The 16,304-nt window shown below is 41.8% G+C and overlaps 1 protein-coding gene across 7 annotated transcripts in view; it reads left to right on the top strand.

Moving 5' to 3' along the window:
* Positions 1-622: 622 nt before the first annotated feature.
* The window catches only part of FMO4 (flavin containing dimethylaniline monoxygenase 4), a 78,120-nt gene continuing 62,438 nt past the window's right edge, over positions 623-16,304 (top strand). For 4 of the 7 annotated variants that reach the window (XM_049881240.1, XM_049881242.1, XM_049881241.1 and 1 more), the window contains exons 1-5: positions 625-947; positions 2,345-2,484; positions 4,654-4,793; positions 5,956-6,144; positions 6,713-6,875. In XM_049881240.1, the coding sequence (XP_049737197.1) occupies positions 2,469-2,484; positions 4,654-4,793; positions 5,956-6,144; positions 6,713-6,875 (508 nt within the window). In that variant the 5' untranslated portion in view covers positions 625-947; positions 2,345-2,468. Of the gene's footprint in view, positions 948-2,344; positions 2,485-4,653; positions 4,794-5,955; positions 6,145-6,712; positions 6,876-16,304 lie in introns of all 7 variants that reach the window. The other 3 variants (XM_049881237.1, XM_049881236.1, XM_049881238.1) reach the window with 3 other exon arrangements.

Raw genomic sequence — 16,304 nt, 5'->3', positions numbered from 1 at the left:
GAGGAAAAACAGTCAGCACTCTAACTAATAGCACTTCAACTCGTGACTATCCAGCTGCCCCCAAATCTCTAATCACTTTACTCCTGGATCTCATTGATGGCTATTTCACATCATCTCTCACCACAGCCCTCCACCAGTTCCTCTTCCCCACCTCACTCCCAGATGAGAAAACAGTAACAGAGAACTTCAGTCAATTTCCACCACCACATCTCCCAGTCCACCTGCAGCCATGCCCACATACTCTCTTTTCTGTTACCAAAGATGAAATGCCTGTGTTCCTAGGTGAATTCCAATCTAAAAGGATGAAACTGCTTAAACTCTTCATGAGTTCTGAATTTTAATTCACACTTCTGGGGTTAGAGACCTCCTGGTCTGGAAGAACTTGATGAGTCACCTAAATTACTTTTTCTCTTGGATAGCTCCTTTTATGGTTCAATAGACATTTGTTTCCCTAAGAGTTTAAGTAGAACACCTGATTCACTGGGAAGGCTGTGATTTTGGTACCTTGGCGCCCTCTAAAGGCTACACTGAGAACAACGGGGCTACCGCGTGGTTTCTATACTTTGGGGGCTAGGCCAGAACTGTGACGTTTAGGAGGGCGGGGAAAGGGGCAGGAAGTGGTTTCTGTCCTACGAATCTGAAGTCATATTTTAACTCAATTTACCCTCCTCGCGGAAGTAACCAAGTTTGTGTCTTACACAACTTATTTTTCCTTCTACTGTCTGTCGCTCATATGACAGAAAGGACAGTGGCTTTGTTTTAAACTAAGGATACTTTGGTCAAAGTCAGTTTCCATTTATTTTGCTTTTAGAACGAAGTATTTGGGTTTCAACGTTTTTTGGTTGGTTTTGTTGTTTTGTTTTTTGTCTTTTAAAAGATAAACACTATCTTTGGCTTTTTGGCTTTAAGAAAAGCTTCAGTCAGCGTCTCTGCTTTATGCCAACAAGGTAAGTGTTTTTTGTTTTTCTTTTTAATGGGGAAATATTTGCAGAAGCTGCTTTTGCAGAGGGTGAAAGTTCTTGGTGAGTGCATTCCTAAGAATGTGATTCCATTCTTCTGAAGCCTCTTGATTTAGAGTTAAAGCAACAGAGTTAGAAAGGCAGAAGCAGAGGAAAGCTGCAGGGAGTATTATGGGATGGGGGAACCGTCTGAAAGGTAGGTGTCAACAGCAGAATCGTGGGACTTTGGGTGATTCTAAGATCACTTCTGTGTTCCTCTTGTGTATGAAGTGGGAGTGCCGGGCGTTGGGAAATGCCAGGTACTCCAGAGAAAACACTGGTGGCAATGATAAACAGATTCCAGACTCAAGAAATCGTAATCACTTACAGGATTTGTAAATCACTCAGTCTCCATCTCTCAAAAAGAATTCCTGCATCTACTTGTCGGTCAGGTGTGGGGTGAGATTATCATGTAGGAAAGTCCAGCTCAGTAGACTAGAGCTCCTTTCTGCCTGCAGACTAAATACAAGCCACCTTTGAGCTACAAAGGACTCCGCTTTTGCAGTGCATTTACTAGTTTGCAAAGAGCTTACACGTGCCCTTCAAGCCTGCGGTGTTTATCCTACGTTTGAATTCACATCTCTTTTCTAAGCTGTAATTATTTGGCATTGAGGCATTAAAAACATGGTCCTTTCGAGCTGAAGCAAAACGCAGAGAAAACTACCACAGCCCTCTGTTTTACACATGTGAAAGCAATGGGACAGAGAAATCAAAGATTGTGTCTGAGGCACACAGCGAAGTAGAAGCAGAAACAGTGCTGGAGCTCAGATCTCCCAATTCCCAGTTCACTCATTACCTCAGCTACTGATCTAAAGTGTATTTTTAGATGGCTGTCCCCACTCAGAAATTCATAATCTGTAAAGATGGTGTAATTTTAAAAGGTGCAAATTCTCAATTCGTTTTTGCTGCCTGCACAGCCTCTAAAAGACAAGGTGTTTCTCCCCAGGACCCTTTTTAGCTCCTACCCCACTTCTTTCCTATGCCTTTTACTAGCTCTCCAGGCAGGGCCAAAGAGCCCACAACAGTCTGCAAACATTGGCACACAGAGCGCGCTTCTATTGCAGGACTTGACACATGGTGGGGTCGGGGGTCTGCTCCTTGAGGACTGTCACTGGGTCTTTTTTGGTTTCATTTTGTTTTTAAGGCTTTATTACTATTGCTTAGTCACTGGGTCTTAATCCACACTTGGAGCGCCCCCGCATCTGGCTAAGAACCTGCACTTAGAGTTACCCAGAATGCATCTGTGGAGTTAATGAATTAATTTGCAGCCAATCTATAAACTTCTGCACATTTTTCACTTTTTCAATTCAGTTAGCAACCATTTCTTTTGTGTTATTATTGCAAAGATAGAGCACAGCCGAGATCTACCAGCTCCAGACCTCTACCTACGTACCTGGAAATTCAAGGGTTCTTTTTGGTGGATGCCGTTTATTCCTGGCTGGAAGCTGTCGAGACCTCCTACTCCTCAACATGAAGGAAGCCACAGGTAGGTTTCCAGCCTGCGATATCTATGTTATCTGTGCGAGCTGTCTTTCTAGGGAGACAAGAGGGAAGGGGGAAAGATGACTAGGGAGGCAGGAGAGAAAACAATGAGTGAGTGCTTTGTGCTGGGCACTTCATGTAAGTAATATCACCTTATTTAAAACTCAAACGATCCTTCAACTCTGGGATTTTTCTTATTTTACAAATAATGAAGCTAAGAGCATTTAAGTAGGGTGCTCAGGTCACATGGCTAGTCAGTAACAGAGGCAGGTTTCAAACCAGTTCTGCTGCCTCCACAGTCCATCCTTTTTGCAGCCCACCTCATTCTCCCAAATACCCATTGCCATCAAGCTGATTCCAACTCAAACCCACCCTATAGGACAGAGTAGAACTGCCCCATGGGGTTTCCAAGGAGCAGCTGGTGGATTCGAACTGCCAACCTTTGTTTAGCAGCCAAACACTTAACCCCTGTGCCACAAGGGCCCCCATTCTCCCAAATAGAGATTCAAAAGAACTAAGTGTCTAAGGAGAAGAGGTGGGAATTTTATGACAGGTAATGAAGCCAGGTAAGTAACTCTCAACCTTACAAAGGGCGAGATGACTAATAAGATTTGGAAACAGGCCACCCTCGGAGACCCCGCTGATCTTCATCAGAAGCCCATGGACCTGCTGCAGACCCAGGTGAGTCCAGGGGGTCAGAGCGTGTAGAATGTTCCTTCTGCCCCCTGTAGAGACAGTCGATCTACTTTGTTTCTATGTCTGGGCGTTCCAGTCTGCTCAAGAGGCAAGTTGCAAAGCCATAGGGACAGGCTCCCCCAGGCCAACTCTAGAGGTGTTACATCAAACCCTGAGCCCAGGTGAGGCTTAGTGATGGGAGTCACAGAACACCTTAGGCTCTTCTAGTGAGAAGTACACACCCAGGCTTCAGAGCCAGAGACCTGGGTTCAAATTGAGACTCTGCCTCTTAAGTTGTATCAAATGATGATGCTACATGTTTTCCCAATTACTGGCACTAAGGACTCCATAAATGTTTGCTGTCTTGGTTACTCAAGACAGATACCACTGTGGCAAGTGGCATGATACTACAAAATCACATAAGGATTTTATAGCAAAATCTCTCCTCAAAAATTCCCATGCCTTCAAAGGCAAGATAAAATCAGTTACACATATTTTATATGCATAAATACTTTCAGGTCTCAACTAGTCTTGGTGTATTTTCTGAACTGGCCAAGGGTGTTGCAGGGAAAAGCAGCACTTGCAAGTGGGTCTACCTGGCATGTCGAGGGCAACAGCATGACCTTAACCTGATTTGCTGGAATTAACTGACTGGTTAACCCATCTGATCAAAGCAAAAGCAATGTTGAGGCTTACAGAAGACCGAATTATGAAATCAAGAAAACCTGGCTATAAATTCCCATAAGATATTCTTCCCCCAGTCTACCCCTGACAAACACGGACATCCCCATTTCCACTTGACCTCGTGTTGAACTCCAGAGTGTCCCGTATGACTTGCCTTGGGAACTATGTTCTGTGTTATGGTCCACTGGTCTTGCCTCTGTGCAACATCAAGGCCCTGCTCAATTCACATAATATCCTTGTTTCGGGCAGGGCATGGCCCATGGCCAGCTATTCTTCAGTCCTCTAGCTGCTTCAAATAAAAGCTAATGCTTTTGCTGCAGGTCCTAGGATTTAGTAGGACTAGGTGACAGCAAGGAGCCCCTTTAATACTGAGGAGATCTAGAGTGCTATGGGGGTCAAGGCCCTGGCTACACTCGCTAATAATAATAACAGTAATAATACCAGCTAAATTGAATTGAGCACCTACTATGTAGCAGGTACACTTCTAAGACCCTTACAACATAATCGGTTATTTAATCTTTATAACCAATCTTTTAAATAGTTACTATTTTTTTTATCATCACCAACCCATTTTACTGATGTGAAAAGTGAGTCACAGAGCAGACAAACAGTTAGCCCAAGGTCACACTGTTAATAAGTGCTGAAGCCAGGATTTAAACCAAAACTGGTTTCAGAGCCTGCATTTTAACCGATTCTTTCTCTGCACAAAGATGAAGGGAGGGTATTTGTATCACTGTAGAAGTTGAGTCCTGTGGCAACTTCTCCCTTCCACTCCTGTTGTATTTAGAAGCTCTGTTTGACCTTCCTCTAACAGAGCATACTATGGTCAAGCGAGTTGCAGTGATTGGAGCTGGTGTGAGTGGCCTCTCCTCCATCAAATGCTGCTTGGATGAGGACCTGGAGCCCACCTGCTTTGAAAGAAGTAATGACATCGGAGGACTGTGGAAGTATACTGTGCGTGTTTCACACCCTCCCCCTCTATCAACTATCATCTGGCAGTGTGCATTGTCCCTGTTCAGGCATGATGGCTTTAGCCTATGGTGCCAAGCACTGTGCAGGAGACAGTCTGCTAAGTGATACATCTTGAGAATCAGCAAGGCATGGTCAGGGACGGTTGGCAGGGAGGAAGAAAAAGTTAAGTCTGATAATGAAGGGGGTTTTACAATGATTTCTGGACCACGGGCATTCTAAGCCAAAGCAACAGAATTTCGCATCAGGTAAGCCGAACAGCATTGGTGAATACAGAGCAGATGACACTCTAGGGAGGAGGGAACTCTGGCAAAAGGAGGTAGAGCCCCTGCCACCAGGCATTGTTCAGATATTTGGGACGAGAACTGGCAAGGGTGAGGCAAGACCCCAGGCCTTGGAAGATCTAAGGGGTGGCTTTCGTATTATCAGAATAAGAAGAACCCAGGCACCGCCCAATCTTGTTAGAACTCGGGATGCCGCCTCAGGGGCACAGCTGAGGGCCAGGCCGGTACTTAGGTGACTTGAGCATCAGAAAGCAGGAATGGAAGTGGTTTACCACCACCTACCTCTGACCAGGACTGGTTACAGGGTCTTCAGTGGGGATTTGCGAGGCAGGTCCAAGTACAAAATGCTTCAGTAGAAAGGAAGAAGATCATTCAGTGGGAGCTCAGGAAGGGGGAGGCTCATTCTAACTAGAAAGACAGAGAGAAAGCTTCATGGAGGAGGTGGCATTTGCATAGATATTTGATAGATAATGGAAAAAATAGAATAAGCAAATGTATATAAGTGGGAGTGGTCACAAGCTTAGGATTGAAGTGTACTAGGGAAAAAAATCTTTATTCTCCTGTGCTGTGAGATTCATCAAGCCACCAAAGGTCAGTGGTCTGATTTGTATACCTTCTGCAATTTGACATGTGGTTGGTTTCATTTCCTTCCCGATTCTCAAATAATACATACTTAATTTTAGAAAATAATACGGAGTTAAACAAAAGATTCAATACAAATTAAAAATAATAACAAAACCCACAGGCAGGCACTGTTAAAAATTCGTGGAGCCCTTTTGGCTAGGCTGGCGTGAGCCAGCAGGGTCTCTGGTCTCTTCCTTCTGTCTCCCCACCTCATGAAGCTAACTCTGCCTTAACCACAGGAGACATCTACAGATGGGATGACCAGGGTCTACAAGTCATTAGTAACAAATGTCTCCAAGGAAATGTCATGTTACAGTGACTTCCCCTTCCAAGAAGATTATCCCAATTACATGAATCAAGGAAAATTTTGGCAGTATCTCCAGGAATTTGCTGAGCACTTTGACCTTTTGAAATATATTCAGTTTAAGGTAAGACACCTTGGGTTGTAGAAGGTTAGTGAATGGGGGTGCCCTATTCAACAATCTCAGAAATGGGCTGTTTCACTTCTCTGGCTGTTCTGTTTTACTCAAATAAATCATTGAAATACTGAATCTCCTGATTCCTCCTCTAAACACCAACATTCTCATTAAGGATGAAATGTAGAATTTTTTGAGAAGCAGGGAAAAAGAATTTTGTTGATAAAACCTATTGTGAAGAAATAACTACAAGTCTGAACTACAGAAATTATAATGAGTCAAAACTCATTTTCCTAAATTTTTGCAATGCTTTAGATATTGTAATTCATTTCTTTCTCACCAGGGATAAAAACTGTCTTCAAATCCAAAGAATCAGATGTCTTGGGTTCTGGTCTGTATTACCACTTGTGGGACCTTGTGCAAGTTATTTCACTTCTCTGAGGAGAAGATAAACCAATATTTATAGGCCTCCTATCACAGGACTTGGTGCACCTAAAATAACATACATTGTTCCCATACTAGTTACTGCATAAGATCCCAAAGTATTGGTAGGAAGCAAGGGCTTGTCTTCTGCTTTCAGACCACCGTGTGCAGCGTAACGAAATGTCCAGACTTCTCCATAAGTGGTCAGTGGGATGTCATCACAGAGACAGAGGGCAGACAGGACAGAGCTGTCTTTGATGCTGTCATGGTTTGCACTGGACATTTCCTGAATCCTCGTTTACCTTTGGAGTCCTTTCCTGGTGAGTCATTTCTACCTGGGACCATGCCTACTCTTTTAGGTTCTTCTAGAAGAAAAGTCATCAACTTGTAATTGGAAATACTTCCTCACAATTATAAACAACTTTATGTTCCCCCTCAGAAACAATATATACAAAATTATTCTGAAAAGTATAATACTCTATGTAGGTGTGAGATGTTATTATTTACTTAAGAATATAAATGTTATTGTTGTTATTATTTCAGCTGTATCATGCCTAATTCAAATGCAGTGATCACATAGGATTCAAAGCTATCAGAGCTAGCATGAAAAAAAAAAGGCTTTGATTTTTGTGATGAAATTATAGGTCAGTTGAATCAGGAGTGATCTGTTATTTAAGAACTTAAAGGAAGGGGGTGTATAAGGAAATTCAACAGATTTGTTAAGAAACAAGCCAGAAATTATACACGTGAAGGAATATTCTCACCCTTCAAAATGCTCACCACGGTAATAATCCATGCACCTCCTGAACTCCTGAACCAGGATTATCCAACAAAAAGGAGTTGTAGCAATTCCCTTTGGGACTGTTTTGACTCCATCACCACCTTCTTGATGTATTCCCAATCGTCACATCACCGTCTTCTGAGGTCCACACTGATTTGAAAAGCCCAGAGCTATTCAAATTCAGGTGAGGGAGACAGTGTCAGCCACAACGAGGATTACTACAATGTAGTAAAGCTGCTATTCTTCTATCACTTCTAAGTGGCCCAAAAAGGCAATTCAGTCAGTGAAGTTTCAAAACTTCAGGAAATTGAAATAACTTTTAAGGAAGGAAAAATGTGAAGAAAAAACTGAAAACTTTGGCCAAAAAAAAAAAAGTCTTACAAGCTCAATCTCAAATAAACAAAATATCTTATACTCTCCACCCCCAAAATGTGTTTAGGAATCGAGTTAGGACTCAATACATGATTTTGCAAAGAAGAAATAGTGTAGATAGTGATTGGGCTTCAGGATTGCTGCTGGGCTAGGGGCTAAATACATAATCATACAATACTAAAGAAATATAAAACCACCTCTTGCAACAATGTTTCTATGGGAAAATCTGTTGTAAATCCCAAAAAATTGGTAATTTTAAAATTTACTGTCCAGTCAGATGTGTGACGTCTTACCTTTTATTCCTGACTACCATCAGTTAAACCTAGATTATAGCCACATTTATTCAACCTGTATGCTGAGCAAATAATACAAGAAGCTGTAACTATATGAAGAAGAATGAGGCATCGGGATTGGAGGAAGACTTATTAACAACCTGCATTATGCAGATGACACAACCTTCCTTGCTGAAAGTGAAGAAGACTTGAAGCACTTACTGATGAAGATCAAAGACCACAGTCTTCAGTATGGATTGCACCTCAACGTAAAGAAAACAAAAATCCTCACAACTGGACTAATAAGCAACATCATGATAAATGGAGAAAAGATTGACGTTCTCAAGGATTTCATTTTACTTGGATTCACAATCACCGTCCATGGAAGCAGCAGTCAAGAAATCAAAGGACACATTGTATTGGGCAAAGCTGCTGCAAAAGACCTCTTTAAAAAGTTAAAAAGCAAAGATGTCACTTTGAGGAATAACGTGCACCTGACCTAAGCCATGTTGTTTTCAATTGCCTCATCTGCATGTGAAAGCTGGACAATGAATAAGAAAGACTAACGAAGAATTGATGCCTTTGAATTACGGTGTTGGCAAAGAATATTGGATAGACCACAGACTCCCAGAAGAACAAACAAATCTGTCCCAGAAGAAGTACAGCCAGAATGCTCCTTAGAAGCAAGGATGGCAAGACTTCATCTCACATACTTTGGACATGTTATCAGGAAGGACTAGTCTCAGGAGAAGGACATCATGCTTGGTAAAGTAGAGGGTCAGTGAAAAAAGAGGAAGACCCTCAGCAAGATGGATTGGCCCAGTGGCTGCAACAATGGGCTGAAGCATAACAACAATTGTGAGGATGGCACAGGACCAGGCAGTGTTTCTTTCTATCCTACATAGGGTAGCTACGAGTTGGAACCGACTCAGTGGCACCCAACAACAGCAACAGAATAGCATGGTAGTTGGATCGTTTCATTTGAGAGTAAACATTTCTACATATCTTAGAGGCCTCTGAGAAAAAAATAATAATTGCAATAGAAATATTGGAGTGCCCCTTCTTTTGCTCTAAAACCCAGATTACGGAGAAGGAAGAAGCCCACACATATAGTGTCCACATACTACTCCTAAGGAGGTTTTGGTTTATGAGCCAGACTTCAGAAGGGTCTGTTGCAGAGGAACACCGGACAGGACAGATTAATCCCAATTTTCTTTTTGTTCTCAGAATGAGGGGCTTTGGTGAGTGGGTAAACTGTGAAGTGTCCGGGGAGCCTGGTCTGCTACAGTCCCCTTGGGGCCATGGCCTTTGACAGGTGGCATTTAGCACCGTGGTGATGAACAAAGCTCTGGAGTCAGACGGCTGGATCCAATCCTAGTTCTGGTAGCATAATTGTGGTTAAATTACTTTCCTTCTCTAAATCCCAACGAAGCGGAAATGAGTTCCCATTCATAGAGTGGTTATGAGGATAAATGAGATAATCCATGCAAAATATTTAGCATAGTACAGAGGACAGAGTAAGCACTCTATAGCCATTAACTACTACTGTTATGCATCATGACCCAGTGTTAACTCTTAACTATCTTCTAAGAATTGTTCAACAGAGCCTGCTCGCTAAGAGGCATGAGACTCCACTGGATCAAAAATTATTTTAGTAAATTATAGCCCAGTCACGGCAGCCATTCAACCTCTTAGTAGTAGCTCCTCCATATCTCCTAAGGGAATCTGGGATAGGTTTTAGTCCTACTGCAGGCCACACCTCTTCATTCCAGTCTACTCCGCACACAGAAGTTGTGTAAGAGTCTCTAAAGACACATCAGTTGTGATCATTAGTTACAGATTGGTGATGACAATTGCCTAATTATATTGATCAATTATTAATAACTTAAAGTTCTTAAATTTTCAGAGCATCGCAGATGGTACTCAAATGCCTGGTCTTCCTTCTCATAAGGTAGTTGCTAAGCATTTTCCAACATGTAGCATTAGGACAGGGGCCCTGGTGGTTCAGTGGTTAAGAGCTTGGCTGCTAACCAAAAGGTCCGTAGTTCGAATCCACCAACCACTCCTTGGAAACTCTATGGGGCAGTTCTACTCTGCCCTATAGGGTTGCTATGAGTCGGCAAACTAAGCCCTGTTATCCTCAGCAGACCCTGAGGGTCTCACTGTATAAGGGCACAGTACAGTAATTGAAGCTAATAAAGATGATCTTGAATTATCAATGTGTTTCACTTTTAAGGCAGACTTCAGAAAGACTTCAATAAAAAGAACATAAGATTTTGATGTTTCTGTGCTAAATGGTCCAGTTATCTGAAAATTCCTCTCTCTAGAATGTTGTATTTCCCAGCATCAAGTAATGCATTTATTATATGGCATTGCAATTCTCAAAAATGAGAGGATGGGACCCTGGAAGCACTCCGTAGATCGCTAATTCCTTTGCCTCCCTGACCTCACTAATGTGAGGTATAAAAAGGAAAATAGGTTAAAATGAAAGCTGAACTTTTATGTAAGTTCACTGCAACATATAATAGATATTCAGTATGTGTTCGTTGAATAAAAGCAGATGCCTACAAGTCTTTTATGAAAAAAACCTGAAAAAGAAAAGAATGAGTATAATGATCGGTATAGACTATCACTGCAACCTCGTGTTTCACCCCAACCACCGCCAAGACCTGAGACACTTACTTTAAAAGCAGGTTAATGCAGCACGCACAGAATCTCTGAAGTGGGATCCTGGGTCCGAACGTCTAACCAAGTCCTCAGCAATGTGATTCTTGGACAAACTAAAGTTTGAGAGTCATTTCCATAGCCCAAACTAAAGGCCTGGTGGCTAAGATGGACCTGGGTTCAAGTTGGGGCTCCAAAATGTGTTAGCCAATGGGAGGATCACATACTCTGAGTCCCTGTTTCTGCAGCTGTAAATTCAAGTAAATTGAGTGTCTTCTTCCCAGGACTGCTTCAGGTCTAATCAGCTACGACCATGGAGTACCCACAACAGGACCAGGCACAGAGTGCGTACTCAGGACGAGTTAGCAGCAAGTGTTGATATGAAAAAATTCTGCCCTCTCTCGGAGAAAAAAAAAAAAAATGAATCAATGGTATCAAATTGAACATAGTTATCCATTGCTATTTCCTGAACAAACTCAATCATTTAAGTCATCTGAAAAAGAAAAAACTATAAAGTAGTGCAAACTACCCTGGAATTGAAGTCATATGACCTGAGCTCAAACCCTGCCTCTGGCATTTATTACCTGTATACCTACCAAAAACCCAGTGCCGTTGAGTCGATTCCGACTCATAGCGACCTTATAGGACAGAGTAGAACTGCCCCATGGAGTTTCCAAGGATTGCCTGGCGGATTCGAACTGCCGACCCTTTGGTTAGCAGCCATAGCACTTAACCTCTGTGCCATCAGGGTTTCCTATTAGCTGTATGGCCTTTAAAAAAAAAAAGTGATTTTTTTTTTTTTTTATTAGCTGTATGGCCTTTAAAAAGTCACTTAACCTGTCTAAGCACCAATGGATTTACCTGTAAAATGGGGATTAAAAAGGTCTGCCCCCAGGAGGATTAAGATCCTTACATGAGAGATTACCTATGAAAACACCTGATAAAATTGGCTCACTCCATAAAGATGTTTTGTAAAAGGTAGCTTCTGGTATAACTTGAATTCATTCTTGGAGTAAACTAACAATACAGTACAATACTGTACATAAAGCAATTAGAGAACTGCTATTGTAGTCATAAATGTTAAAAGTTCAGAACCTTGCATTAGCACGTCCAGGAGTAAATCCCAGCTCCCCTGTTTACTGACAGTGTGACCTTAGGAAAAAAAAAAAAAGTCACTTAAAAGCCCCAAACCTCAGTTTCCTCATCTGCAAAATATGAGTAAAAATAGACCTCAAAGGGTTGTGATGAGAAAATCTATGCCAGTACTCTATACCAGTACTACCAGTTCCTGTGGAGTTCAATGTTAATGACTGTTTCAGTTATCTAGTGCTGCTATAACAGAAATACCACAAGTGGGTGGCTTTAACAAACAGAAATTTATTCTCTCACAGTCTAGGAGGCTAGAAGTCCGAATTCAGGGTGCCAGCTCTGGGTGAAGGCTTTCTCTCTCTGTCGGCTTTGAGGGAAGGTCCTCGTCATCAATCTTCCCCTGGTCTAGGAGCTTCTCCATGTAGGACCCCTGGGTCCAAAGGACACAAGCTTCTGCCTGTTCTTGCTCGGTGGTGATGATGTCCCCTGTCTCTCTGCTACCTTCTTTCCCCCATATCTCAGAAGAGATTGACACAACCCAATCTTGTAGATTGAGTCCTGCCTCATCAACACAATGGCCTCTAATCGTGCCTCATCAATATCACAGAGGTAGGATTTACAACACATTGGAAGATCACATCAGATAACAAAATGATGGACAATCACGCAATACTGGGAATCACGGCTTAGCCAAGCTGACAGACATTTCGGAGGGATACAATTCAATCCATAACAATGAGTCAACAATATATATTAAATTTTTAAAAAAGAAGTTGCCATTGAGTTGATTCTGACTCATGATGACCCCATATGTGTCAGAATAAAACTGCTGCCTGGCAGATTTCTCAGAAGTAGATTGCCAGGCCTTCCTTTCGAAGGTTTGAGCCTCCAACTTTTCAGTTAGCAGCTGAGTGTGTTAACCATTTGCACCACCCAGGGACTCCAAGCGCTCTATAAATGTTATTAAAACTATTGTGGAAAATGACTCCTGGATCTATTAAGGATCCCTGTCCTCAGTTTATTCTGAGATTGAAATCTCTTTCCTTCTAAAACAAACTCCACCGTGTACATATGCACCCTGAAACACATACCTCTGTGGTAAATATTTCAAGTTCCTCCGCAATCCAGAAACTGACATCAAATAGCCGTATGATTCCTTCAAGGAAATGGTGAGGGATTGGAAGACAAAGCCCTGGGCAAAACCCAATTTGGGAGTAGATTTAGTAATTTCTGCCAATCTTGGTTTATGACAGAGTGCTAAAGAGGGACAGCTGTTTGAATAATGTTTAAAAATGTCCTCAAAACCACCCTGAAATCTGGCATGGTTCCACTCTTTTTAAGATTTCTTTTCTACTTTCCACCAACTCCAAAGTATCTTTCACAAAAAAATTAAGACTTCCTCGAAAATGAATATTTTGCTTATGAACCTGAACTATTCTCTTTGTAGCTAGCACCAGGACTATTACTACCCTATCAATAGGAAAAGTTTGTCTAAAACAACACAAAATTTGTCTACAGGTGTCACTACAATAATCTGAAGGTTAAAAATTGTGAAACACCTGCAAAAAAATGAAACAAGACCCATACCTCATACCACGTACAAAAACTAACTCAAAATGGATCAAAGGCCTAAATATAAAATCTAAAACAATGAAGATTATAGAAGAAAAAAATAAGGATAATGCTGGGAACCCTAATACATGGCATAAACAGAATACAAACCATAACTAACAATGTATAAACACCAGAAGAGAAACTAGATAACTGGGAGCTCCTAAAAATCAAGTACTTAGGCTCATCAAAAGACTTCACCAAAAGAGTAAAAAGAGAACCTACGGACTGGGAAAAAAATTTTGACTACAACATACCTGATAAGGGTCTAATCTCTAAAATCTATAAGATACTGCAAAATCTCAACAACAATGAGATAAATAACCCAGTTAAAAAATGAGCAAAGGATATGAAAAGGCACTTCACCGAAGAAGACATTCAGGCAGCTAACATACATGAGGAAATGCTCACGATCATTAGCTTATTAGATGAAATGCAAATGAAAACTACAATGAGATACCATCTCACTCCAACAAGGCTGGCATTAATCCAAAAAACACAAAATAATAAATGTTGGAGACTTTGTGGAGAGACTGGAACACTTATGCACTGCTGGTGGGAATGTAAAATGGTACAACCACTTTGGAAATCGGTTTGGCACTTCCTTAAAAAGCTAGAAATAGAAGTTCTGTAGGATCCAGCAATCCCACTCCTTGGAATATGTCCTAGAGAAATAAGAGCCGACACACAAATAGATATATGCATGCCCATGTTCATTGCAGCACAGTAGCAAAAAAATGGAAACAATCTAGGTGCCCATCAACAGACGAGTGAGTAAACAAATTATGATATATATTCACAATGGAATACTATGCAACGATAAAGAACATTAATGAATCTGTGAAACATCTCACAACATGGATAAATATGGAAGGCATTATGCTTAGTGAAATTAGTCAGTCGCAAAAAGACAAATATTGTATGAGACCACTATTATAAGAACTCAAGAAAAGGTTTGAATGCAGAAGAAAACATTCTTTGATGGCTACAAGGGTGGAGAGGGAGGGTGAGAGGAATTCACTAACTAGAAAGTGGAAAAGAATTAGCTTAGGTGAAGGGAAGGACAACACATAATACAGGGAAGTCAGCACAACTGGTCTAAAGCAAAAGCTAAGAAGTTTCCTGAACACAACCAAACACTTTGAGGGACAGAGTAGCTGGGGCTGGAGTCTGAGGACCACGGTTTCGGGGAACATCTAGGTCAATCGGCATAACAAAGTTTATTAAGAAAATGTTCTGCATTCCACTTTGGTGAATGGCGTCTGGGGTCTTAAAAGCTTGCAAGCGGCCATCTAAGATGCATCAATTGGTCTCAACTCACTTGGAGCAAAGAGAATGAAGAACACCAAAGACACGGGAAAAATAGTACCCCAAGAGACAAAAGTTCCACACAAACCAGAGACTCCATCAGCCTGAGGCCAGAAGAACTAGATGGTGCCCAGCTACCACCAGTGGCCACCCTGACAGGGAGCACAACAGACAGTCCGGGATGGAGTGGGAGAAAAGTGCAGATCAGAACTCAAATTCACACAAAAAGACCAGACTTAATGGTCTGACTGAGACTAGACGCTCTTTAACCCAGAACTAAAACCATTCTCAAAGCCCAGTCTTCAGACGTAGATTGGACTATAAAACATAAAATAATATTAGTTAGGAGTGGGCTTCTTAGTTTAATCAGACACACAAGACCAAATGGGCAGCTCCTGTCCGGAGGCAGGATGAGAAGGCAGGAAGGGACAGGAACTTACTGAATGGTCACAAGAAACCCACCCAGGGTGGAAAGGGGGAGTGTGCTGTCACATTATAGGGATGGCACCTAATGTCACAAAACAATATGTATATAAATTTTTGTATGAGAAATTAACTTGAGCTGTAAACTTTGACCTAAAGCACAATAAAAAACAAATTGTGAAACATGCCCCTTTTTTATTTAAATGAATTTTCTTTTTTTCTGGATTAATAGTTTGACTTAGCAAATAGATTTCTTGTTTTGGTGCTGCCTTGACATAATCATTGACTCTGACCTACCTACATATTCTACCTTTTTCCTGGGTCCCCTGCTCAAACATGCAAATACGGAAAACCTGTAATTTGCAAGGTATTGTGTTAGGTAACATTAAAAAAAAAAACATGGAGGATAAAAAATCTATGAGCCAAGGCTGAGTCCTCAAGAAAGATTCTCTCCAGCAAAACCTCAGTAACCGAGGAATTTACGTGGCTCCATGCTCCATTCTCTAATGTATCCAATTCACCGTGTTCCCATTTCCTGGATACTTCTTAATGCTCCCTGCTCCAATTCCTGATCATCCTTCAAATTTCTTCCATTAAGAAAACATCACTTCCTCCAGGAAACCTCCCCTGGCTCAGTCTAGGCCAGATGCCCCACTGGAGCCATCGTAACACCTGCTGTTCTGGGAGGTGGTACAGTATAATGTTTCAGAACTGGGCTCCAGAGTCAGGTGGCCTGAGTTCCCATCTGGACTCTGCTGCTTACTGTATGGCCTTGGGCGAGTTGCTTAACCTCTGCGCCTCAATGTCATCATTAATAAAATTTAATACTATTGCCTACCTTATGGGGTTGTTGGAGCCCTGGTGGCACAGCAGTTAAGAGCTCGGCTGCTAGCCAAACAGTCAGCAGGTCGAATCCAACAGGTGCTCCTTGGAAACCCTGTGGGGCAGTCCCTTAAGTAATGGCTTTGAAAGGGAACATTCATAGAGGTTTAAGTTCTCCTATATATTTACCAAGGCTATTGTTGTTGTTAGGTGTTGCTAAGTCGGTTCTGACTCATGGCGAACCTACGTACTACAGAACACTGCCCAGTCCTTTCCCATCTTCACAATCACTGCTTTGCTTGAGCCCATCGTTGCAGCCACTGTGTCAGTCCATATCATACAGGTCTTCCTCTCTTTCACTGACCCTCTACATTATCAAGCGTGATGTCCTTCTCCACGGACTGGTC

This window comes from Elephas maximus, chromosome 3 (genome assembly GCF_024166365.1).
Source record: "Elephas maximus indicus isolate mEleMax1 chromosome 3, mEleMax1 primary haplotype, whole genome shotgun sequence".
Classification (NCBI taxonomy): Eukaryota; Metazoa; Chordata; class Mammalia; order Proboscidea; family Elephantidae; genus Elephas; species Elephas maximus.
Note: the sequence above shows the minus strand (reverse complement) of the source record. Positions and strands in the feature narration are given on the sequence as shown.